The sequence below is a fragment of the Ursus arctos genome, unplaced genomic scaffold, assembly GCF_023065955.2.
Source record: "Ursus arctos isolate Adak ecotype North America unplaced genomic scaffold, UrsArc2.0 scaffold_30, whole genome shotgun sequence".
Taxonomy (NCBI): Eukaryota; Metazoa; Chordata; class Mammalia; order Carnivora; family Ursidae; genus Ursus; species Ursus arctos.
Window position 1 is genome coordinate 23281070 of NW_026622986.1, and position 24767 is coordinate 23305836.

The window sequence follows — 24767 nt, forward strand, 5'->3', positions numbered from 1 at the left end:
CCTCCCACCACGAATTTTTCAAATGATTTGCCCTTTGTTAGAAAGGAATGATAAATTCTGTAAAACATGTCCTGTATGCATTTTGCTCAATCTTGTTTATTAAGATTCTGTGTATATGATTTTTACATCTTAAACATGAACCCATAGGCGATCTTGTAAACAAATGGCTGCTTTAAAATTCAACATTAATATATATTGCTGTGTTCAGTACTTAAAGCCTTAAGGAAGAGACATCAGTGACACCAAGTAGTGGAGTTTATTGTGAAGGTCCATGGGACACAGGAAATCAGCGAATCCGATTGAACGGCCGGGATTCCAAGAGACAAACACAGTTTGGGACTCGCCAAAGATTGCAGGAGCCTTGTGGCTCCCAGGGGGTGGTGCCCCTGCATTCCTATCAACCGGTGACTGTGAATCCCATTGGTAGTATTCTGCCTTATACAGACTTGGCGAATTTCCCCTATTTCTGCTTTTTCCCTTTTAGCTCCTGTTTTTCCCAACTGTTCTGCTCTCTCCTTATGTCAGTCCCAAATCGTCACAGAGCAAGGCTGAGGCATTCTGTCGCACATGGCTTTTGTGCTCGGCCCTTCCACACACCAGGGGCCAGATCCCAGACTGGTTGTCCATGGCAGGACTCCCATTGGTCCTAGTCAGTCACTGCCCGGGGAAGTGGGGGGCTGCAGCAGCGCCTACAGAGCCAGCAGGCACTCAGAGTAGGAGGAGAAGCCCGTTTTACGAGCACTCTGAGGACCTCCCTACTCAGTAGAGACACTGATGCTGGCTCAGGACTGTCTTATTTTAATAAAGCAGTAGGTTACATTTTCTAATCAAATGGGATGACCCTACATTTCAAAAGATCAAGCTTTGAACCACCGTGTGCCGATAGAACAATTTGTTTTCTAGCATTTTCCCTGTCTATCATTTCCACTGTTAAAATAATTGAAGGGAAGAAATGGATAATTTACCAAGCAGAAGTTTTGTTGACAAACTTCCCACAGATAAGACTCAAATGAGATTCTGATAGGAAGATAAAGGACCAGGCCAGAAGTATTCTTTACCCCTTTGTCTTCTGTCTCCGGATGCATAAGCACTCTGTGAAGAAATACAATTATGTGTCACACATCAGCCCAGTAGTAGCCAATGTGTAATTTTCCAACCTGAAGAAAACTAATGAACTACTGAAAAATTAAGAAGAGTATCATATAATCACTTTGGACTGTCTTCAAACTGAAAGGAAAACTATCTAAAAATAGGCAAGTATCAATAGTTCTAGACACTTGGTTATGTAGTTCTTGATGAAGGTCTCATCAGAAGTTTCCATGAGATAAACGTGATTTCCTGGTAGCGCATGAACACCAAAACTTCCCCCAGTTACATCTTTCCAGGCTAAAAATAAAATTACATTTAACAACAAATGATGCTTACCACCAACAACGAAAGAGTTACTTCCAGATACTGCTTTTCTAAAGCTGACACCGGTGGTAGAGTTACTTCTAAGGTCTCATGTTCTGTACGTCCTGTATTTTTAATTTCTCTACGACCCATCAGGACACAGTGGTATTAGCTGCATTCTCTCACTTCCCACATGACTGACATCTCTCCATTTACGCTAAATAAAAGCTGGGCCAAATTTCTACTTGTTGCAGTAACTGCTAGTTGATATTAACTGAAAATCATCAAACAAATCTCTCAAAATACTCCAGACTATCAAAACAATTTCACCTTTGCTACGTTTTCAGAACCAACAAAACATGTTCAGTCGCAAGAAGGAACAGCCTCAACGGCGTACCAAAGCAGTAAACCAAAAAGAGCCGGTGAGTAACTTTCCATATGCAACATCCTGGAGTGTTTCCCCGTTAATAACTTCACTCATGAAACGTGATGCGTCCTCACTGCTTTCCCTTTCGCTATTTGCAGCAATGCAGACATTTTTTTACCAGTAGTACCTACTACCCGTGTCAGTACCCGTCAGACTCACTGTGGGCCAGGCCACTTCCCGAGGTCTTCTGACTTCTAGAGCAACGCAGGTGGCGGCACAATGGCGCCTGGGCACCCAGGTCCAACTCAGGGTGAGGCCGGTACCAGCCAGTACCTTGAACTGTCATTCCCCAGAAATGTCGACCCATTTCCCAGCTCTCCGTGGTCAGCAGACAGTTGCTAGGTGCAGAGCAAAAGCAGGTTCACACAAGCAGGGCCCTGAGTTGTTTCCACCTGTTCTCAGTGGTCACAACAACAGCATTTAGCATGTACTGAGCTCGGGGCTGGGTGCTGTGTTCACCACTGGGGACATGCGGATAAATGGACAATCTCTTTACTTCTGCAGCTTAGGCACTGGCTGGGAGGCGACTAGAGAGAGGCGCCAAGAGCTGCCAGGGTCAGGTTGATCTGTGAGCATTACAAGGGGTGGGGACACCAGGCAAGGTCTCCCTGGGGAAATGGAGTGCGCTCTGAGATCCGAATAAATAGGGACAAGGTTGGCAAAGGGAGAAAGGCAGCGGGGGAAGAGGGACTAGAATGAGCACACAGGCTAACGGCTGCCGTTCAGAGAGTGAAGAGGGAACTGGGACAAATTAAGGAGGACGGGGCAGGCAGGGGCCATGTCTAGGCCTCCTAAAGGATTTGGGCTGTACTAAGAGGGACAGGAAGCCACCAAAAGGATTGAAGGCAAGATGTGTCATGACCAGACTTAACTTTTATCCCTCCGGGTAGTGTGGGGAATGGACTGGAGGAGGACAGAGTGTCCAAGAGCGAATTCCTGCTTCTGCCTGGGATGGAGGAATGCTACTCTGTCCCTAACAATGAGAAAAAAGCCTGACAAACTACAAAATCCTAACTTTCCTTGAACTTAGCTGAGTTTGCACGGCAAACTAGAAACCAAATGCCAAGGAGGGGCAGGCCCCTGAAGGGAGAGGTGGGACACGTAGGCCCCTCGTGTAGGCAAAGCACTGGAGGAAAGGGCGTGTGCTGTACATTCCAGCAGAAAATCAGCTAAAATGTTACCGAAGTGCTGGAGATAAGTGAGGGGCAGTGTCAGATGGGACTCACATCAACTTGCAGCCTCCAGTTCACAAGAAAGACTGGGAGCGAGACAGGAGGCCAGGAGGAGCCCCGTCTGATCCGTGGAGCAGGTGGGCAGCAGGAAATTGGCTGTGTCCTTGAGACGGGTGCTGACCCCACCCCTGCCCAGGCTCTTTTCTACCACAAGCAAAAGCCTCAGCTTGCTGAGGAGGCACCCAACCCTTTCTCCCTGGGCACAGGCAAAGACATGGCCGCAGGAGGTTGAAGCATTAACCTTCTACCCTAGTGGAAAGAGTGGAGAAAGGGCTTGGACCCACGTGGATACCAAAACTGCTACTGGGAAGGGGCAGGGAACTTCCGCCCAAGACCAACCACAGATACCAGAAGGGGAAGGCCTGCTGAGAAAGGCCCACGCTCAAGGCCCGAGCATGAAGGGCCTGCCTAAGATCGTAGCTCACACATGTCTGGGTCATCCAAGAACTCCCCATGTTCCCCCAGAGGCTAACACGGACATCAGTGACAAGCAATAGCTGTCTGGCAATGGGGCCTGTTCTATGAGGCACTAGAAAGACTGGGAAATTGAGAAACTGCTCCAGCAGCCTGGTCTCCATGCTGGGCACATGGTCAAACCAGGGGGCTTGGAAGCTGCTGTTGCCCTGAAGTACTCTCTGGGACAGCCCTGTCTACTCTACAGCTCCCCACAGGGCCCAGCAGAAGAGATGCGCGCAAACCCAGGGGTAAAACTGTTTATTTCCATCTCTGTTTTAGGCATGATACCTGGCTTTCAAATTAAAAAATGATCAGACCCACGAGAAAGCAGGAAGTCACTCCATTGTCGAGAGCAAAGTAAGAAACAGCGTCAGAGCCAAAGGGTCCAATGGAAATTCTAGAAATAAGTGGCACTAACAACGAGGAATCCCCTTAACATCAGGAGACCCGGCACAGCTGAGGACATACTCCCTGAACCTGAAGGTGCTCAATAGAAACGATCTAAACTGAAACACAAAGGGAAAAAAAAGAATTTAAAAAAAGAATATCCAAGAGCCAGGGGACATGTGGGGAGGTCTGAATTATGTACTGAGGGTCCCAGGAGAGGTGGGAACAGCACACTTGTCCTGGCAGCCGGGGGTGGGGGCAGCTTGAGTGAGTGGGGGGCAGGCGGCTGTCTTTCCCATCTGTGACAGATTTCCATTGGAGCCCCAGCTTGGCCGCTAGGTGGTGGGGAGGGGAAGGCCTGGGAGGGGCTTTCTCAGCCTGATTGCGCCGTGGAAAAAGCTGAGAGCCTGCCGGGAAGGAGAGGGTGTGGAGGGAGGGGCAGAATCCAGGGAGCAGGGTCTGGGGCAGTTAGTGTTTTGCAGAGAGGTAGCTGACGAGCGCATAGCTACGGTGATTTAATTCACTGGAGGGAGGCTGAGAATGTTAGGAAGGCTTTTTTGTACTCTATGGGGGGAATATCCCAGAGAGTGAACTATCTTTTGTTTTTGGCCCTGGGGAGCTTTCTTTTTGAGAGCTGTGGAGAATTTAGCTAAGCCCCTCTATAATAGTACCTTGGAATCCATACTGTGGGGTCAGCGGCCTGCTGCCCTTGAACGCACACCAGCCCCCCCCCCCCCCCGCAAGCACGTGCGCTGACGTCACAGGTGCGGGTAAGTTCCATATGATTCCTCCACCAGCCCTTGTGTCTCTCCTGCCCTGCGAGCCTTCCCCTGTGCGCCCCTTAGAGGAGACCCCCCCCCCCCGGGAGCCTTACCCAAACCCCGCTTTTTCGTTGTTTGACTTGACCAGTCAGGCCTTAGCCTGGGACCGCCAATGCCCCCCACCTGCTCGCCCGAACAGGGGCCTGTGCTGTCGGTCCTGCCACTCCCCCTGCCTGCACCTGGCCTTGACCCCCGCGTGGCACCCCCAGGCGTGCTGTGGACCTCCTCCAGGACCCTCGAGTTGTAACCTTGTCCGTTTCAGTTTCTCTGGTGGTCTGTTGTTGAACCCCGGCTCACCACCCCACAGCTGGGGCTCTACTCGAGAAATGTTAATTTAACAAAATTCACAAGAGCCTGTGGTAGTGAATTTCTGTTGTTGTTTTGTTTTGTTTTTAAAACCTGCTCGTGGTTTTGTGCCAAACTGTCGACTAAGCGTGGCCTCATTTAGTCCTCCCCACAACACCTGGGGTTACTCTGCTCCCTTCCCCTGCCAGGTGAGACCCGGCTCCGAGCCTCACAGCCCCGAAAGCCCTAGGCGGAGGGTTTCCATCCTGCTAAGTGCAGTCTGCACATGGCGCCATCGACACTGGTGTAAGGCTTGAATTTTAAAGCTCAGCTCTGCATACATTATTGCATTGAATGTGCACAGTGATTTGGATTACTTTTCCATTTTTAGGGGGTGGTGTCAGACTGGGGTTTCTTTGATTCTGACTCTGTGATAAGCCAGCCACACACACCGCCTACCCCCTTGAGGATCACGCTTGGGAGGAGGAGGCGGGCGGAAATGGAGAGAGATGAGTCCACCTGGGAGCCCCCAGGAGGCAGCTGGGGGACTTTCCGGTGGATTAGAGGTGGGCAGTAACTGGAGGGACGTGAGGATGGGCGGGATTTTCTCTATTCTCACAGTGCGGCAAGTCTGGGCCACTTCTCCTAGCTACTTGCTTTAAACTTCTAGTCCCCAGCACTGGCCACGGTGGCCCTACACACCCAGCTCGAGGCTTTGTGGAGAAAGTAAAAGAAGTATCTGTCAAGCATCTGCCTTCTAGAAACTTCACGGAAGGAATGAAACCCAGGCGAGATAGGAGAAAAGCATGGCAATGTATAATGGTGACAAGGGGCCATATGCCGGCCCCTTAGCCACTGCCCTGGGGACGTTAGAACAGGAAGGCCATTTGTAGGCTTGGATTATTGGGGGAGGCTTTGCAGAATGTTCAGACTCAGTCCTCTTGGAAGAATCAAGCCTCCCTATACACGTCTCCCCAGACAAAGGCATGGACCCAGGCCTCGGAGCTAAATGAGCTCTGGAAAAAAATTCACAAGAAGGCAAACCACTCTGTCTCCTGGTTCACCTCCACGCTTCATATGTAGGGACGTGCTCCTGCTGACCCCTCTGAGGAAGGTGAGAATGCTCCAGCATGAATTTACTCAAAATATTTGTGAGGTGATGAAACATGCCCGTTGAACCATTTATATATTTTACTGGCTCACAGTGGCTCCTGGGCACAGAAATTGTATCTATAAAAGCTTGAACAGAGCATATTTTTATTTAAAAAATATTTTATAGATACAATTTCTGTGCCCAGGCTCCATCACAAACCAATAAAAATATCACAAGTGGCCCCAAAGGAGATGAAATCAAACTCTTAGAATGTTGTCTTTCTCTATCAGCAGCCTCGGAGAACTGTCAATCTACAGTCTTCTATAGATAAGTGGTTTTTTTTTAAAACATATATCATTATCTCATGTGTAATTACTAACAGTGGCTGTATCTGCCATCAGTTTGGGAATACATTCTTGCAAAAGTTGTCAGAAAAATCCTTGGGAGTGCCTCCAAAATCCCCATTTGTTCTAACAATTCTTTATCTGAGGAATCTTAGGCTGGGCCTTTGACTTGAAACATTAACAGTGTAGGCCTGATATTTCCTCTAACATGCGTGTTCAGAAACTGAAAACTGCCAATGGAAGGGAAAAGTCTTTAGATCAAGGTTTGGCAGTGGATTTATCTACAAGTTTCAGGGAGACCTATCTCTGTAAAAGCGGGGAGAAAAAAGTTGACTAGTAATTCCAGTGTCATCCTGCCGCCAAAAAGCCCCACTAGGCTTCGGGTCTCCGGGCAGTGAGGGCCTCTGTCCTGGCGGGGAAGGAGGAGCAGAGGGGCAGGGACCCCAGAGCCCACTTGAAAAGCCTGGCGCTTCCGAAATGTTGATGTCACCGTCGCCTGGGGAACCAGGATTCTTTCTTGGCTCTGATCCAGTTACTTTGCTGAAAGTTGACTAAGTTCCCAGCTGACTCAGAATAAAAGAAAAGGCACTTGTGGTCAATATGAGCTCGGAGATACCGGAGACATCACAGACACTGACCAGGAAGTGGTTAGAGCACATTTCAGAGAAAAGGAGAGACTCTCTGGACAGAGATATAAAGGTCTTGTCATTAGCCAGGACTGTCCCTGCCATTGTCCCCACACTTGACCAAAATTCACCGGATAGGAAAATAAGGACCTGAACCTTCCTTCAGTGGAGTGGCTCTCCTCCCACTGTCCTCACTGAGGGCAACAAAGTTACTCGCATGAGGAGTTGTACCCGAATCGAAGGAAAGCATCAGTTCTAGCTTACATTTCTCTCTTAGGCATAGTGTAAGGAAGCAATGTAGGATCCATACCACATCCGGGGAAGAAAAACATGATTGCAACTGTTCAACAAAATTCATGATAATGCACTGAAAGTGGATGAGAACGAGTGTCATGCACATGGCAATGATCATGAAATAGTCAAAAGTATAAATCAGTTGAATAATAACCAATTTATTTGTAAAGGTACCTTTTTAATGATTTAGATCAGCATAAAAAGTGTTTTAAGACATCTTAAATTATTCTGATGAAGATTTGATACTGACTTTCATGATGTCTTCAAATTAATTCTTGTCTCTCCCTTAAAGATAGAAGGGTGTCTTTATAGCATATGTATCAGCAGTTCTCAAAGTATGGTCTGGGGAACCCCCAGGAATTCCTGAGACCTTTTCAGGTGGTTAAAGCTATTTTCAGGAAAATACTAAAATATTATTTGCCTTTTTAACCCTCATTCACCCACGGGTGCATAGTTGAGCTTTTCAGAGTCTACGTGACCTGGGTCATTGTGATAGTTTGAATGCAGAAGCAGAAATGAGACTCTAGCTGCCTTCTATGAAGACAGACATTAAACATATTTATAAAACTGTAAAACAATGCCACTCTTCTCACTACTTTTTTGGGGGGGGGAAATATAGGCTTTTACATAAAAAGATATTATATATGTCAGCATATAATGGGTGTATTCATGTTACCATAGGTTAAATATCTTTATAATGTCTTCATTTTAATTTCTATATTGACAGATATATTACATGTAAACAAAAGCTCTTTGAGGTCCTCAATGCTTTTCAAAAGTGTTAAAGCACTTCTGTGACCACAAAGTTTTGACCTGCTGAAGGCATTATATAGACATATTTTGTAGATGATAGGTTATATTTTGTAAATATCAGGTTATATTTTGTAAATATCTTAGGGAGGAGGAAAGGGAAACTCAGTGTCATGTTCATTGTTATTGGGGTGTAAATTGCAGGTAATCTGAAAATATATATCAAGAACTTTAACAATGTGTTAAACCTAAATTCTGGAAATGTATCCAAGAAACTTAGGAGAGATGTATACTAAATTTTCTACAAAATGTTCATTGAGGTGTTTTTATAGCAGAAAAGAGAGAAGTAACTTATGTAACATATGTCAAGTAACAGAAGTCATGAAGCAACATATTCTTACAGCAGTAAAAGATGTCCGCAATAAATAGTAAGTGACAAAAAACCAGGAAAAGATGTAAAACAGGACCTCATCATGTAAAAAATAATATGGAATCATAATTTTAAGATCTTACCTAAGATAAAGGATACTTTTCTTCATTTTTTACTTGATCATGTCTATAAATATTATATAATATAGTAGCCAAAATGTACTGAGTCCTTACCATATGCCAAGTAATTTATGGTCATTATTCATTTAATCCTCACCAGTAGAAACTATTACTAGTCTGGCTTTACAGAGGAAAAAACTAATTCAGAAACTTAAGAAATTTGCCCAAGCTTAAAATGAGTAGGAGACTGTCCAGGGTTCATGACCTCACCTCACAATTATACTACATAGCTTAAAAAAACATACTGTTGGGGCCCCAGGGTGGCTCAGTCAGTTAAGCACCTGCCTTCAGCTCAGGTGATGATCCTGGGGTCTCGGGATCGAGTCCCAGGTCGGGCTCCCTGCTCAGCGGGGAGTCTGCTTCTCCCTCTCCCTTTACCCCTCCTCTGTGCTTGTGCTCTCTCTCTCTCTGACAAATAAATAAATAAAATCTTTAAAAAAATAAACAACAGGCAGAAAAAGAGACGCTGCAGAGGGGACTGGGGTGGGGAGACCATGAAAGTAGGCGGGCAGGCATGTGGGCCCCGCAGGAAGGGGTCCCCTGGCAGCAAGGTGAGCCCACATGCCAGTATCGGGAGCAAGAATTCCTGTCCCCTCAAAAGTCCTTCCAGCTGGGCGAAGAATCAGATTGACAGGAGGCAGAGTAACAGGAGAGAACGGAATGTAATAGGTGTTGGTATGGGGGATCCACAGACATGGGAATTCCAAAGGCAGTCAGGCAAAACGAGGTGTGTGTCATTCTGAACTAGGGCGAAGGGGACGGGGTCTGGACTTCAGACCAGAGGATGCACGTCCCAGGGCGATAACAGGAGCTGATGCTTGGTAAGCAGATGTTTGCTCTACCATTCAGAGGGGTCACTCAGATCAAATTTATCTCTGTTACTAACCCTTATTCTGGGAAACACCCCCAATCTAGATTCTTCTGTGTGATTAAGGGAGGGGCAGAAGTTTTTTGTGAGCCTACAGGGTCTCAAGTGCCTTTGGCTCAAAATAATCCATATGCCAAAGTAGCACATTTGGGGGGGGGGGCTGCCCCAAACCCCTTCACTGGATACCAAATGCAAACATAAGTGCAATAGGAGGGTGTTGAATGGGAGTCTCAAAAGTCACCTCCAAATGCACTTTCTGACCCTACAATCTGAGACACCCTATGATTTCAGCAGAGACCTCAGTGGTGCCCAGCATGGGCTCCCAAGATGGTAACTCATTAGTCCCTCATGGAGCACACCTGCAGGACCAAGATGGCAGGGCCACAGGCTCCTTCCTGCCCCTGCACTTTCCACCATGGTTCATCTAGCTTCGCTACCATCAGACTCCAGTACGGCCTCCCCCTTCCCCCACCACTGTATTTCCTTTCGAGGTTTCTAGATGTCCTTCCTTGCCCATCAGAGAAGTTCTAATAATGTTGAACTTTGAAAAGGATAGAGTCTTATCTTTCCTCCTAGGAGGTTCCTTGGATCCTATAGAAATTTCTCTACCTCTTTCTCTACTAGTAGTTTTACATGTTGAGATTATTGGGAGAGGCAGCCTTCCTTGGGTTATAAAAGACCTATACTCTGGTTATGACCAAGGGTGTCTATCTGCCTCTGATGGTGACTTACCTAAGAGGGAGAGGCCATTCACGTGCTGCTTCAACAGGCAGCAGACTTCCGGCCCCAGCAGCTTCTCCTAGAGTCCCATCTTACCTGTGTCTCAGTCTCCGTTCCTATCTCCCCCTCCTCCTCCCTTTTCTCTTCTCCTCCCCTGCTTTTCTTCTTCCTTCTTCTCTTCTTCCCCTCCCTCCCTCTTTATTTCTTTTTTTTTTTTAAGATTTATTTATTTATTTTAGAGAAAGAGCGTGCAGGTGGGGGGGAGGGAGGGGCAGAAGGAGAGGGAGAGAGAGAGAGAAAATCTCAAGCAGACTTCCTGCTGCGTGTGGAGCCCAACTTGGGGCTTGATCTCAGGACCCTAAGGTCATGACCTGAGCTGAAATCAAGAGGCACGCTTCACTGACACCCCCTCTTTCTTACTATATGCACACTAATAATGGTGAAGAAAGGGGTCAGTCATGCTTAGAAGCCTAGATTTTAAATCATAAAAGGGTTTGATCTTTTCTGTCACCCATTATCTTGATGAACTATGTTCAGAAATCCTAATTTGTGAGCCATAAAATTGGAGAACCAGTGATTTCTAGCCATTATTTCTGCTGAATGTAAAATCCACAGTCGGTGAAATTGCTAAATGAGTTCCCATCTTGATAAGTACCGGAATGAGGGAAGCTGTTCCTCACAGGAGAGAAGAAGGTAGGGCTAGATTTGGTTCTCACTTCTCTGAGTTTAAGAACATGCTGACTTCCATGTCTTCTGAAAACCACTTCAGAAATCACTTCCTGTACCAGAAACGATAATAGCGAGAAATCTGATGCATCAAGCAAGTTGCAACATTCTCTGTGGGATGGTTTTCATTTTGCGGGGTTTACTGTGTTCTGATCAAGAGGTCTCATGTGAAGACACTTGCCAACTGCCTGTTTCCTTCAGGTCAATAAGCATGCTGGGCAGTGGCCGGACACGGGTAACCGGATGGCCTCCCTGGTGGTTTTCGACAGTGTAAACAGTTTTCATCGTCGTTTTATAGATTATGTGCGAAAGTGAGAGGCACTTAGGTAAACCACTAAAAATCGTTCTGTGGAAGACATAAAATAGCAAAATAAATTGAGCATAATGACAGTACTTTTTCTTTCAAAGCAGTGAGTCTAGGTAGCTATGGTTTAGGATGAACAGAAAAGGTGTACGGGAGGGCTTTGAATCAAGATGTCTGGGTCCACATCCTCGCCCTAGTATTTAACCAGCTCTGTGACCTGGAGCCAGTTACTGACTCTCCCGGCCATACTGGGTTACTGCGAGAATCTGTGAGTCCGAAGTATTAGCTATAGTCCTTTCAATGGAAAGAAATACACCAAAATGATAATATATTTTGTGTGTGAACATGGATCCATAGGTGGCTTTTGATTTTCCTACTCAAGGTAATTTCCTAAATGTTCTTTAATGAATATGCATTGTTTCCAAATGAAAAAAAAAAGAAAAAGGAAAAGAAAAAGAAATGTATCTAGTGTTTCCCAGTTCATTCTGGTAACAAATGATTTCTACCTTTCTATCATAGGGCTCCACTGAAGTTTAATGATAGAATTCTATTTTGTTAGTCCTTAGTAGAACGTTTTATTCATTCGTCTCTCCACCCATCCATTCTAGCACTAGTGCTAAGAGATGCCGAGAGAGAGAGAGAGAGAGAGAGGGAGAGACTATAGGTGTCTGTCTCTGTGAGTTCATAGTCTTGCCCCGGGAAGGGGGTGGGCAGGCAGGATAAGAAAACAGATTTTTATAGCAAAGCGTGGTAAGTGCCTGAATAAGAGTGCTGTAGAACATGTCAGGGAAGGGCAACTAATCCAGATTTGAGGGAGTAAATGAAGCAAGGAAGGGCTTCCTCTGACGTGAGGCCATGGTGAGGAGAGCAAGGAGAGCGAGAGAGCTGGCCAGGATATGCTTTGGGGTGGTTTGTGGGGGAAGTGGTAGCCAGCCAAGACGAAAGCTGGTTGGCGGGAGAAAGCTGGGTGCCTTAAGAATCTGAAAAAAGGTTAGTCAGGTGTGGAGGCTGGAGCACCTCAGAGAAGAGGCCCAAGGAATAAACAGTGACAAGGTCATGAAGGGCCGTGCAAGACATCAAGTGGCAGTGAAACTTCATCTTTAGAAAGGGAATGTCTGAAGAGTTTTGTAAGCGAGTCAGAGTCTAGTTTGGCCCTTGAGGAGGCTCACTTGGGCTGCCATGGAAGAGGCATGAACACTTCTGTAGTCATCTGGAAGGGAGGAGAGGCAGCCTGGCTTAGGGTGGCAGCCACGTGGTCAGATACTGTGGAAGTCTTGGGGAAACATCTTCTTGGGGAACAAGGAAGATGGCAGAATCCAAATGGACCCTTGGACCCTCAGCAGAACGTTCCCCACAGGAAAGAGAAAACACACTTGAGGTAACATTCGAATGATGTATTAGCAAGTCTCTGAGGAGGCACTCATCCCAAAACAAAAAAAAAATGCGGCCCTGTTTTTTATTTCTTTGCAAATAAGGTAATCAGGAGAAGGCTTTTCTGTAACCAAACTCCAGGAAGATTCTCTGGGCTGCTCAAAGATCCTTTCTGTTTGTGTGTGAGATTGTTCGTGCGCCCTTGATAAAGCTATAAGGTGATTTCATCTGCAGACAGTGGCCAGTGCCCCTGGGGGCTCATGAGTATGACGTGGAAAGATGCGGAGACGGAAGGGAGCGTGGTCTCCACACTGAGTTCAGCGGTGACCTTGGGCAGGGCCGAGGCTGCGTGGGTGTGCACGAGTCTGGATTGGAAGGTGTACCCGTGACCTGGGTGAGCGGCTTGCCAGCACTGTCTAAAAGCTAGGTGCAGAAATGCTCCAGATGCATCAGGCTGGAGACAGAAGGAGGCAAAAACACTTGCAGAAATTCAGTGGTGAGCCTCTGCTACTCGGTTGTTACCATCCACAGCTGAGTGCCTGCTGGAGCAGTCTTTGATCCAGAAAGTTCTCTGACAGTCTTAGATCATATCTCTGATACCACTGCTATGCAACCTGACTGCAGGTTTTCCTGTAGGTAAGTCCCCTCTTTGACTTACCTACATGGTCTTTTGTCAGTCTAAATGTATCCATGGCATTTCTCAATATGGCAGCTGTGCCACTATCTTCATTCCTCGATTCACTCAACAAACGTTCACTGAGCACTTACTATGTGTCAGGCGCTGTGCTGGGCACTGGACACAAACCACCAAGCCATTATGCCCTGCAAGGGACCACCCAACCCAATCTGAGATTTACTGGTGAGACCCAGTCAGTTCAATACCTGTGACGAGGTTCTGTTCTGCACAGGTTTGTCCTTCAAGATTCAGCCCATTACCCAAACTTTCCAAAAGCTTCTCCTGATTTCTCCAGTCTATAGAACTCATCTTTTTTCTATTCATGTTTTGGCATCAAATAATGGGCCGCTGGGCTGTCACTCACTTCATCGTGAGTTTGTTACCTTTTTTTTTTAAGATTTTATTTATTTGATAGAGAGAGAGAGAATAAATAGGCAGAGCGGCAGGCAGAGGGAGAAGCAGGCTCCCCGCTGATCAGGGAGCCTGATGGGGGGCTTGATCCCAGGCCCCTGGGATCATGAACTGAGCCGAAGCCAGACGCTTAACCGACTGAGTCACCCAGGCGCCCCACTTTGTTACCTTCTCAGCTGTATCATGGATTCTGGGTGGGAAGGTTGTATTAGGCAGCATTCTCCAGAGAAATAATCAACGGGAGATGTAAGGAATTTCCTATAAGGAATTGGTTCAGGTGTTAATGGAGGCTGACAGGTCCCAAGATCTGCAGTCTGCCATCGAGCAGGAGGAGTTCCCCCTTACTCGAAGAAAGAGGGAGGCAGTGTCTTTTTTTTCTTTTCAGACCTTCAACTGATGAGGGCCCCCCACATTAGGGAGAGCAATCTGCTTTACTCAGGCTAACATTTCAAATGTTTGGTTGTTTGTTTCTTTTTAACTTTTAAAAATTTTAATTTATTTTTGTTTATTTAATTAATTTATTTTTGTTTGTTTATTCTAAGTAAGCTCTCTGCCCAACATGGGCCTTGAACTCATGGCCCCAAGATAACGAGTTGCATGGCCCCAAGATAACAAGCCAGCCAGGCACCATACCATTTCAGATGTTAATCTTACCCAAAAACGCCTTCATGGATACACCCAAAATAATGTTTGACCAAATATCTTGGCATCTCATGGCCCAGACAACTTGACATATGAAATTAGCCGTCGCGAGGGTCTACCAGTGATTCCCATCTCTTCAGCAGCACTGCTGCCTTACATGCCGTGGGCTTTTTATCCAGGGTCGCTCTCGACATGCAGGCCTCTGCTCAGTCACCATATCCTGGCCGCTGGTAATGTTCGGAAACTGGGGCAACCCCAGTCCTCAGGCTGCAGGGCACGGAGCTGTGGGACAATCAGAGAAGCAGTCTCTCGGGGGGAATAGACGCTCTGAAGTAAAGAACCAGACACACAATCCAAAAAAGTCATCGATGCAGAGAGGAAGCCTCTGGGTTCAAACCAGTAGAACAAAACCCAGGCAAGAGGCAGACAATTCAAAGCAAAAAGTGGAAGCTGGAATCAGGAGAAACTCCCTGATCTGGGGAGCGTAGGAGATCTTTCTCCTCCCGGTGTGAGTTGGACTGGGGGGCCCGAGAGTGACCAGCCTGAACCCAGTGTCTTCCTCCCCCAGCTCTAAACTCTTCTGTGTGGCAAAGAAGCCGGAGGATCCCCAGGGCCTGTGGCTTCAGGAGGTAGGAGGAGGCTTCTTACAACCACTCTTCTTGCTGAGAGCGTTTTGGGGGGACCAAGTCATGAAGCGGTCACAGCCCCTTTTCTGCTGTAGTAAGGTCGCCAATGCAAGCTGATGGGGCGGTCAGGGCCTGCCAGGAAGTGGGAGGCATGAAGCCGTGAGGAGGATGTGTGTTGAGTGGGCAGTCAGTCCTCTCACTCGAGAGGAGTCTGTCGGGCGCCTACCAGACCCCCGTGTTCTGTATTCTGAGGATTCCAGCAGCAGACACGACAGAGCCTTACTCTCATAGAACTTGCATTCCAGTGGGCGGTAAAATCACATGGTGAACAAAAAATAAATAGGGTGAAAGAGGAAGAAGAGGGAAGGAGAGTGAGGGGTGCAGAGGGGCAGGGAGGAAAAGGTCTGGAGATGGTGGTGGTGACGGGCCTCACTGTTCCCTCCGATTGGCCTGGGGTGGGATGTATAAGAATCTGGGCCAAGAATGGTGGCAACACCCTCCCTCCGTGCCCCGGATGAAAATGAGTACAGCCAGATCCCCTCAAGCAGTGGCTTTCAACATTTTTTACTTGACACATAGGTCAGAAAAAACTGCATTTCACATCAAAACTCGGTCCATGCATGCATTCTTTTCTACCTAATTTTTTGAAAAAATGATGGTCATGACTCAGCACCTTGAGCCTATGAACCACTGACCGATGGATCCCACGCCCTGGCTGCTGGTACGGCGCACCTGCCGGGCCCTGCGGAATACAGGTGCCGACACCACACCTGCGGGGGTTCTCAGCTGGAAAGTCTGGAGCAAGGCCTAGCATCCAGATCTTTAAAAGCTGCCAGATGATTCTAATGTGAAGCCAGGGATGAGCTCCACGGTGCTGATGGGTGGTGACCCATGTTATGAGAACGACGGCTGTGATGTGCCAAGATAATCTGCAGCCATGAAGTGGGGAGGTTTTCCCATTCTCTGGCCCATCATCCTACTTGGTGTGCAAGACATGGGGTGGGAAGAAAAATCAGGCAGTTGTCCCAGCATCTGCTGTGGTCACTGGACAAAGAAGCGCTGTCCTGGTTTGTAGAAACAGTTTCGGTGCAGTGAACCACTCTCATCAGGAGTGGTGGGAACTCCAAGTGCCCAGGCGGGCCAGCGAAGGGCCAGTCTTGCAAGCAGGCCTTTCTAAGGATTGTAGTCCCAGCCCCATGACGCTAAATCTTCTCTGCACACTTCCTTATCCTTGTCCTGTCACTACTGACCACCTACATCTGCTTTTGCCTCTTAGGGAGAAACACAACTTGGAGCCATATGACATCATAATATATTCAAGTTGTCCCAGCACAGGCTTCCTGGGGAAATTCCCCAGACAAGATGGTAGGGGCCTCGTTCATAAAGCCTTGCACCCTGGCCCCTGGTAGAGTTCAGGCATTGCTGGAAAGCAGTAGACGTTTCCAATAATAAATGTGTTGATACTTTGGTGATCTTCATAAAAGCAGAACTTGCCATATTGGTTTGCAGAGATTGGCCAGAGAGCCCGATGAGTCCTGCTCCAAGGGCCTTAGCCACAGGCACTAGAAGCGCACAGCTGGGGCGAGGTGATATTGCTCAAGATGAATTGCACAGCTGCACATGTGAGCGAAGCTTCTCCATAGCCATGCCTGAAAATATCTCTGCGTACGACGGCAAGTATTTGTCTGGGATCCAGACCCTACAGTGGCAGTCAGGAGATGGTTGGATTTGGGGTCTGAATAGTATAGAAAGCAAGAGCTGAGGGCAATGGTTTTTAGCCTGGATGGCACACTAAAATCACCGGGTCACAGGGGGGAGTTTTCGGTTTTGCTTTTTAAAGTTAAAAACCAGTGCCTGTGTCCTATCCCCAGAGATAGCGTTTAACTGGAACTGGGTGGGGCTCAGGCATCAGTATTATTAAAAAGCACCTTGTGGTATCATAAAATGTACCCAGGCTGGAGAATCACTGTCCAGGACAAATACACAGTTTGTGACCAAATGTCACCATGTGGAGTTCAATGGGAACAATCTTATGGGTGTCAGATACCTGGACATTAGGGGTCCTTCTGCAGTGTCCACTCATCAGGATGCCATGACAAAGCTTGACAGCCTGGCCCTATTGCTGCTTCGGTCTGTAGTCTGACTGGCCACTCTGCTCCCGTTAGAACACTTTTCCTGAAGCTGAGCACCAGCATCTAGCATAGAAGAGGATGGGCAGTTCTCTTGAAAGGGAGGCTGTTGCCACAATGGATCGAGGCCTGTTGGCCAAGAATCACTGGAGAACAGACAGTCTTCAAAGAGCCGCTGGCAATGGTTGGGACGCCTCTCAGAAGCACCACAGTGGTCAGCAGGCGCAAGTGTCTTACAAAAGTGGCCAAACAGGAGCCATCAAGAAAGTGGCTTGTCCATTTTCTAAGAAAGATCAGCACGATGGGAAAGCAGCAGCTACGCTCACTGTAAGACCCATTGGGTAAACACTAGTCACATGGACTCAAGGAACCAAAATTGCATGTGATGGTCCCAAGGGCCATATATCTGAAGAGTCTTGCTGCAGGAGGATAAAGGGGCCTTTAGAAAACCATTTGAGGGGCGCCTGGGTAGCGCAGTCGTTAAGCATCTGCCTTTGGCTCAGGGCGTGATCCTGGCGCTCCAGGACTCTCAGGGCGTGATCCTGGCGTTTTGGGATCGAGTCCCACATTGGGCTCCTCTGCTGGGAGCGGCTTTTTCCTCTCCCACTCCCTTGCTGTGTTCCCTCTCTCACTGGCTGTCTCTCTGCCACATAAATAAAATCTTTAAAAAAAAGAAAAGAAAAGAAAACCATTTGAGCTAATTAGTGAGAATGTTCCAGACAAAAAGGGCCTGGCCAACTTCCTTGGAATGGATATTATCTGTAACATTATCTGTGCTCCCTGATCAAAAATGGCAGACCATGACTGAAGCTTATGTAGACTCCATGGCTATGGATGGGTATTTCCTTCATCCGTTCTATGTAGGGGATGTTTCCTCTTGCTGCTGTATAAATTACCATAAATGGAGTGGTGTAAAGCAAAACTAGTTTATTTTCTTATAGTTTTGGAGGCTGAAAGTCTGAAATTAAGTCTTATTTGGTAAAACCAAGGTGTTGGCAAGATTGTGTTTTTTTCTGGAGACTCTAACCATTTACTGGCATTTTCCAGCTTCTAGAGGGCTTTCTGCATTCATTGGCTTTTGGTTCCTTCTTTGCATCCCTCAGACCTCTGCTTCCATCTTCACACCTCTTTCTCTAACTCTGACTAGCCTGCTGCCCTAAGGACCTGAGTGATTGCATTGGGCCCACCCAGATATTCTAGGATAATTTCCCATCTCAAGATCTTTAACTTCATGACATCTGCAAAGTGTCTTTTGTTGTGTAAGGTATCATATGCACGGATTTCAGGGATAAGGGTGCATTTGGAGGCAGTGCGGATGTTGGGGGATGTCCTTTATCATAGTAGGTTAAAAAAAAAGCATTATCAGATTCAGAAGATCTCTTATGCTTAGCACTGAGGGGGTTGCCAAATCTGGAAGAAGATGATAAAAAGCATGAGCAGAAAGGTACAGATAAATGGCTTCAAAGCGGTGAGATGATCCCAAGCGATGCTGGGAAAGGCATAAAAGAGTTTTGCCCATCTATTTATCCTTCCTGTGATGTTTTTGCTCAAAAAGAAAAAGTACTGAAGCAGCACAACATGGATTTGAGGAAACTAATGGAGCATCATGGTGCAGATAGTTCTGGAAAACGGGAGCTGAAGTTGGATGAATTGATGGATATGATCCCGTATCTAAAAATCTATTTAAAGGTCAGGGCTTATGAATGGTGACAAAAAATCTAGTGAAAACATAGTTAAAATAGAAAGGGTGTCTTTCATCCTATTTAACTTCAAAGCACTCAAGACTCCTGAATTTTGGGGACTTCCTCTGTCCTACAGGTTAATTATTGCCTGGCTCATTAGCACTCAGGCTGTTTCTGTGGTGATTCCAGGCAGCACTGGAACAGGAATTGTCTAGATTGGGAACCCAGAAGCCAACCCTGGGACAAGGCTCCATATACAGGGATTCAGGAGGAAAGGAGCCCCTGGCAGGGAGTGGGGGGAGTGGCAAGGGAGGGAGAGAGCCAATAGACTCTGTGATCCAGCCAGACACTGCTGCAGGTGACTGAAGCTTCCTCCTGCTAGGAAACTGGGCACCAATGTAAAGCACACCCCTCTGATGGATTCCTCTGAGGTCCCAGGCAGCTGGGGCTTTTGAATCCCTCCTCCCCATCAGTCATTGATTGAGGGCTGCTCCTACGGACCAGCAGCCCTTGACATTTCCAGTCTACTCAGCGAGAGGCAAAGGACTCCAGAGACAGAAAACCCTCGGGCCACAAGAGGCAGCTCTGACAGTTCAAAATGGTGGTCTTGGAAAGTGGTAAAGGCTGGGCTTGGGGGGGCGGGGTGTGGAGTACTAACGTATCCATAACTAGCCTACCCACTGGAATGGTTTCAGATAGGGCTGTCTCTTTCTGAGCATCATGGTTACTCCACCTCAGTTAAAATAATCAGAAGAACAGGACCAAGACGGGTACAACTTTAATGCTTTTGCAATTATATTTTAGAACAGAACAGGATGATTGATACCAGGGTTCATGGCTTTTGTGTTTCAAAACATTCAACTGAAGTCTGCATCTTGAGTTATGTTGTAAGATGACATTGACGTGATGTAGAATGAAGCAATGAAGCCTTAAGTAATGACAACACAAAGAACAAAGGCTAGTAAGCATAAATTTTTACTTTGTGGACTTCCTTGTCATCACACTCCCTCTGTTTGTTGTAGTAATAGAAAGTATTGTCCCTTCTCTGGAGTTTCTTCACGTATCCCGTCTCTGGCCAACGATCTACCTGCACATCAGAAACCAGAATACAAATACTATGATGCTGGTTTTATTTTTATATAATGATTTACTATCAAGTAGTTAACAGTCTATCTCACACCCCAAAATTAAAGCATAAAATTAAATCTAAAAATACTTGAGCTCTCAAGAGAGTATTATACACACCTCAAACACATCCTAAATTGTATCCTTACACTGCAAAATAGCTAATTTGGTGCTTCTCTCTAGATTCCAATTTCTAGATATAAATTTCTACTCAGTGGCCAAGATAGAGGAAACATTCAAAACACTCTAAACTTTATCTTATGTTTAAAATTATTTCAAACGTGATTACTTCCTAATTTCTAAAAGTAATGCCCGAGGAGGAAATTAGGCTCAGGCCCCACTATGAAAGCACTTGGGTGTTGAGCACTGATGTCACAGCAGTGACTCGAGATACCTAAAGTCCATATGCATTCCTCAACTCCATATCACAAGTTCAGCTTGAAAACCAATTTTTTTAAAAGAGTTTATTTTTTAAGAAATCTCTACATCCAGCGTGGGGCTGGAACTTACAACCCCAAGATCAAGAGTCGCATGATCCACCAACTGAGCCAGCCAGGTGCCCCTTGAAACCTAATTTTTAATAGAAATTTGAGGTCATGAATTTAATCCTCCACTATCTTTTCTTTCTCCCCGCTATTCTTTCCCATATGTCATAATTGCTTTGCTTACCTATCATTTGGCTTGACCTAGTTTGGACATTTTTCTCCCCTTCTCCAAATTCTTGTTCTACTTTCTTGATCAGGTCAATGCATTTCTCTTGTTGTTTGGTATAGTTCTTCTGGATTCTGTTAAGATCTGCTCTATCACTATCAAAACCTGATTACTCAGATATCATGGTCTAAATAATCAAACGCTCTTCACCACCATCTCTACAGGCAGCTCATCACTTCTCATATGCCCCATCCATAAATCACAACTTTCCAGTGGGATAAGAATACATCATGAAGACAAAGGAATGCATGGCCTTTGTTTTCTAACGACACATTTTCATTTTCTTATGTTGTCTCATTTATTTGAGAATTAATGAAAATAGGTAGCAGCATATTGGATAAATCTTGGCTGGCTCTCTGACATATACAGTATGGAAAAAATCAATGCTTCCTATCACTCAGGTCAAGCTTGCCTTTCATAGCTTCCATTGCCCCCAGCAGAGAAAGGAGGGTGTTCTCAAGACACCATTATAACTCTCTTTCTCTTGGAGCCAGGAGCAGGCTCTCTTTCATTTACTAGGGTCCTAAAAAGCATCTCATTCAGTGAAGAAATAGCCACTGTATATGGGATGAGCCTCCAAGCAGCTGTATTGGTTCTGTGCTCATCAACCCCTAGTCATTTTGAACACCCCTTGTATTTTATAATTTTGTCTTCTTGGCCTTTCACTTGATGACTCCCATTCAATCAAGGAAAGCTTCACTCCTTTAGGTAGAACAGAGTGGAGTGGTATGGTCCTCAAGACCAGCTAGGGAGGTCAGTAAGCTCCAATAGCTTATGTGTCCCAAAAGGACATATGCTTCAGGTGAGGAAAGAGAACTTTGCTCAAACCCTTCACACCTCTGTACACTTGTAGAGACATGCCAATCAAGGCAAGCGTTCACTTGCCATCCTGGCCAACCTTCAGGGCCCTCTGCAAATGTCTCTAGGGGCATAAAGCCCTTTTGGAGGATTGTCCTCCAAAGGAAGCGAGTTTGTCTTCCTCTAAATTCCTGCATCCTTTTAAAAGGCTCACATACTTTGACTTGCGTAAGTTTTTACTGTTTGTGTCATTATTAATCTTCTACTCCAAGATAATAATAATGAAAGCTATCAATCATTAAACATTTATCCTTCATTCACTCAACAAATTATTAAGCATTACAATGTCAGGCATTTCAAACACATGATTTCATTTAATTCCCGTAACTATTTTCTAAAGCAGGAACTGCCATCACAATTCAACTGTTGAGCTCAGCCAAGTTAAGAACATTCTTCAGGACTGCTCAACTAAGTTAAGAACATTCTTCAGGACTGCTCAACTAATGAGAGAGAGGAGCCAGGATGCAGACCCTGCATAGATAGATTCCAAATCTGGTTCTCTTTCTACTGGCCCAGTCACTTTCTTGAGATCAGGTACTCATATTTTTATCTCCTAAAGCACTTGGCACAGAAATTTGCACATGGTAGTGACAGGATTGAGGGTATGCTGCCCCAGAATATGCCACTTTGGCAGACTGATTGTTTCAAGTTAAAATTACTTGAGAAACCTGTGCACAAAGGACTCTGACCATCCTCTCTATACCCCAAAAGCAGGAAATAAACCTCCCATGTGAAAGGCACCCTCCCTGCACCTGGAGGTAGACAGACATTCTTATCACCAGAGATAGAGAATTCAGAGCCAAGAGGGATATGTAAATAAATTCTGCTTCATTTCCCTACCAGTTAGTACTCAAGTCCAAATTACTTTGTCTTGTCAATTCTTCACACATTTATCATTTCTTTGTCTAAAAGGTATATAAATGGCCTGCTTTGGTCACTTCTTGGGTCTTATATCTTTGGGGTCCCCATATGTATGAAATTAGGTGAAATTTGTTTTTTCTCCTGTTAATCTGTTGTGAGTCAATTTAATTATTAGACCAGCCAAAAGAACAAAGAGGATTCAGGGGAAATTATCTCCTTCCTGACAGTTTAAACCCAATTAGTATATACGGAAGTGAAATACAAGACCCCTTCAAAATTGCCAAGTCATACAGTGAACAGGCTTGTTCTTCCCTACATCACACATACACACTCCTCTCCTTTTGTGGGACTTGCCCTTCAAGGAGGTTCTTTGTGTTCTCTTGAATCTGATTTTATCTCAATTACATTATTGGGCATGGGCATGTAATGCACAACCAAAGTCAGGAGCTGCTCTCTGGTAGTTTTCTGTCATTTATAATCTCCATAATAAACAGAATCTAACCCCTTTATAATTCATGGTTAAAAAAAAAAAAAGAAAGAAACTGGAAAGAAGTAATAGTTACACAACTAACTGAATATCTGGCAATAGAATTACCCAAGTAAGAGAAAAAGACTCCGCTTTCGTGGTTATCATCAAAGCTTTATCTGGCAGAGCATGGTTGTTCAATAAAAGCTAGAAAGTTCTTAATGTTTCCATGCTGAGGGACCACCTCTCCCTCCAGTCTACCTGAAAACCACTCCTCTGGGCCTCAGTCTCCTCATCAATAAAATGAGAGAATTGGAGTAGAGCTTCCTTTTCGTTATTCTCTGGTTCTTTGTTTGATTTTGATACTTTTCACTGAATATTTTGAGTTCAGGTTTGTAGAGACATCTTACCATGGAAACTTGTTTCACTTGTTTATATTCAATTTCATCCCGATATCCTGCTTGCTGAAATCTGTACAGATTTTCTATCTCTTCTGACCATTTTTTGGCACGACTTATTGATTTTGGTTTCACATCAGAACTAGCCATGGCTAGAGAGGTCTTATTGCCAATTATTTCTGAAAGATGTTAAAACAACATTAATAGATAGCATAATAGTGACAATTTTGAAAGTCCCTTTAAAAATGAACACAAGTGGAATTTTTTAAAAAAACTTAGGAGAGTTGAGAATCCCATTAGGTATATTAAATTTTAAACATTCAATTTCAAGACTGAGAAAGATTCATACTCTATTTTGGAAATAAAATAAACCCTGAAAGATACATAGGGAACTGTTTATTTCTTCATCAAATAAAATTGCATTCAGAGCGTGATGTCCTAATTCTGGTGTCCTAGGCAATAGTATACACATTCCTGAGATCACACTCTAATTTTTAACTACTCAGTAGATTGTCAAAATATCTCACGACCATTCCATTTGATTATATTCAAAACTACATCCCCCACTTTTTTTTTTTTTTCCTAAAAAGGGAATGTAAGATCAGTCTTCTCACTGTCTTCTTATTTTTCTTGCTGAGGAGCAATGGTTTTCTCTTTTTCCATATCTTAACTCCTTGGAGGTACCCAATCACTGCAGTCCATTTGCTCAGGAGGTCATTGTGACCCTGCTCCTGTGATAGCCCGATGTGAAAAGACAGATGAACATAAAGTCCTTGAAGGCTGTACGATAATTGATTTTAAAACAATGTAAGCAGTCATCAATAGCTTTTGAAGTTCAAATATTCAACTGCAGTACATGTATTTGTCTATTCACCAAACTTCTAGAGTCAGTTTTTCAAAGACATATCTTGCAGTTTTTCTCAGAGTCATCTTATTTTATCACCAAAATATATCAGTTAATTGAAGTAAAGTGCCCAGAATTAAAGTGCCCAGAATTTTCACTGTGAATCCTTGAATCCATTCTTCTATTAAAATATGTTTTTATTGGCTGAAATACCTTAAATAAAGACCTCATAGAGGAGGTCCTATAAATGAATTCTTATTTTTAAAATTTTTTCAATTACATCGACAAATACTCCTTACAGTAGTACCCTCTTACCTGCAGTTTCACTTTCTACTGCTACCCAGTCTGGAAGCAGATGATCCTCATTCTGACCTATTGTCAGAAGGTCAATGGTAGCCTCAGGCGACATCCAGTGCCTCTGTCATTCACCTCATTTCATCTCATCATACAGGCATTTCATCTTACATTATCACAAAAATGGTGAGTACAGGAAAATATATTTGGACAGGGCACATTCACATAACTTTTCAAAATACATTGTTATAATTGTTCTATTTTATTATTGGTGTTTTAAACTTTATCATAGACATGTATGTATAGGAAAAACCAGAATATATAGGGTTTGGTACTTATCTGTGGTTTGAGGCATCCAATTGGGGGGGGTGTCTTGGAATGTATCCCCCATGGATAAGA

At 45.1% G+C, this 24767-nt stretch overlaps 1 protein-coding gene across 1 annotated transcript; it reads right to left on the bottom strand.

Annotated features, from left to right (window-relative positions):
- Positions 1 to 19769: 19769 nt before the first annotated feature.
- MEIG1 (meiosis/spermiogenesis associated 1) lies at positions 19770 to 23380 on the bottom strand. The gene is made up of 2 exons (XM_026479030.2): positions 23243 to 23380; positions 19770 to 19898 (listed from the first exon to the last, which is right to left on the bottom strand). The coding sequence occupies exons 1-2, from the start codon at positions 23378 to 23380 to the stop codon at positions 19770 to 19772; spliced, it is 267 nt and encodes an 88-aa protein (XP_026334815.1).
- Positions 23381 to 24767: the final 1387 nt, after the last annotated feature.

Excerpts from the sequence above, each read along its gene's own strand:
- MEIG1 (XM_026479030.2), bottom strand. The coding sequence starts at position 23,380 with ATGGCTAGTTCTGATGTGAAACCAAAATCAATAAGTCGTGCCAAAAAA. Across the intron at positions 19,899-23,242 it reads AAGTGAAACAAGTTTCCATG|GTAGATCGTTGGCCAGAGAC; the intron begins GTAAGATGTCTC and ends TCTGATGTGCAG.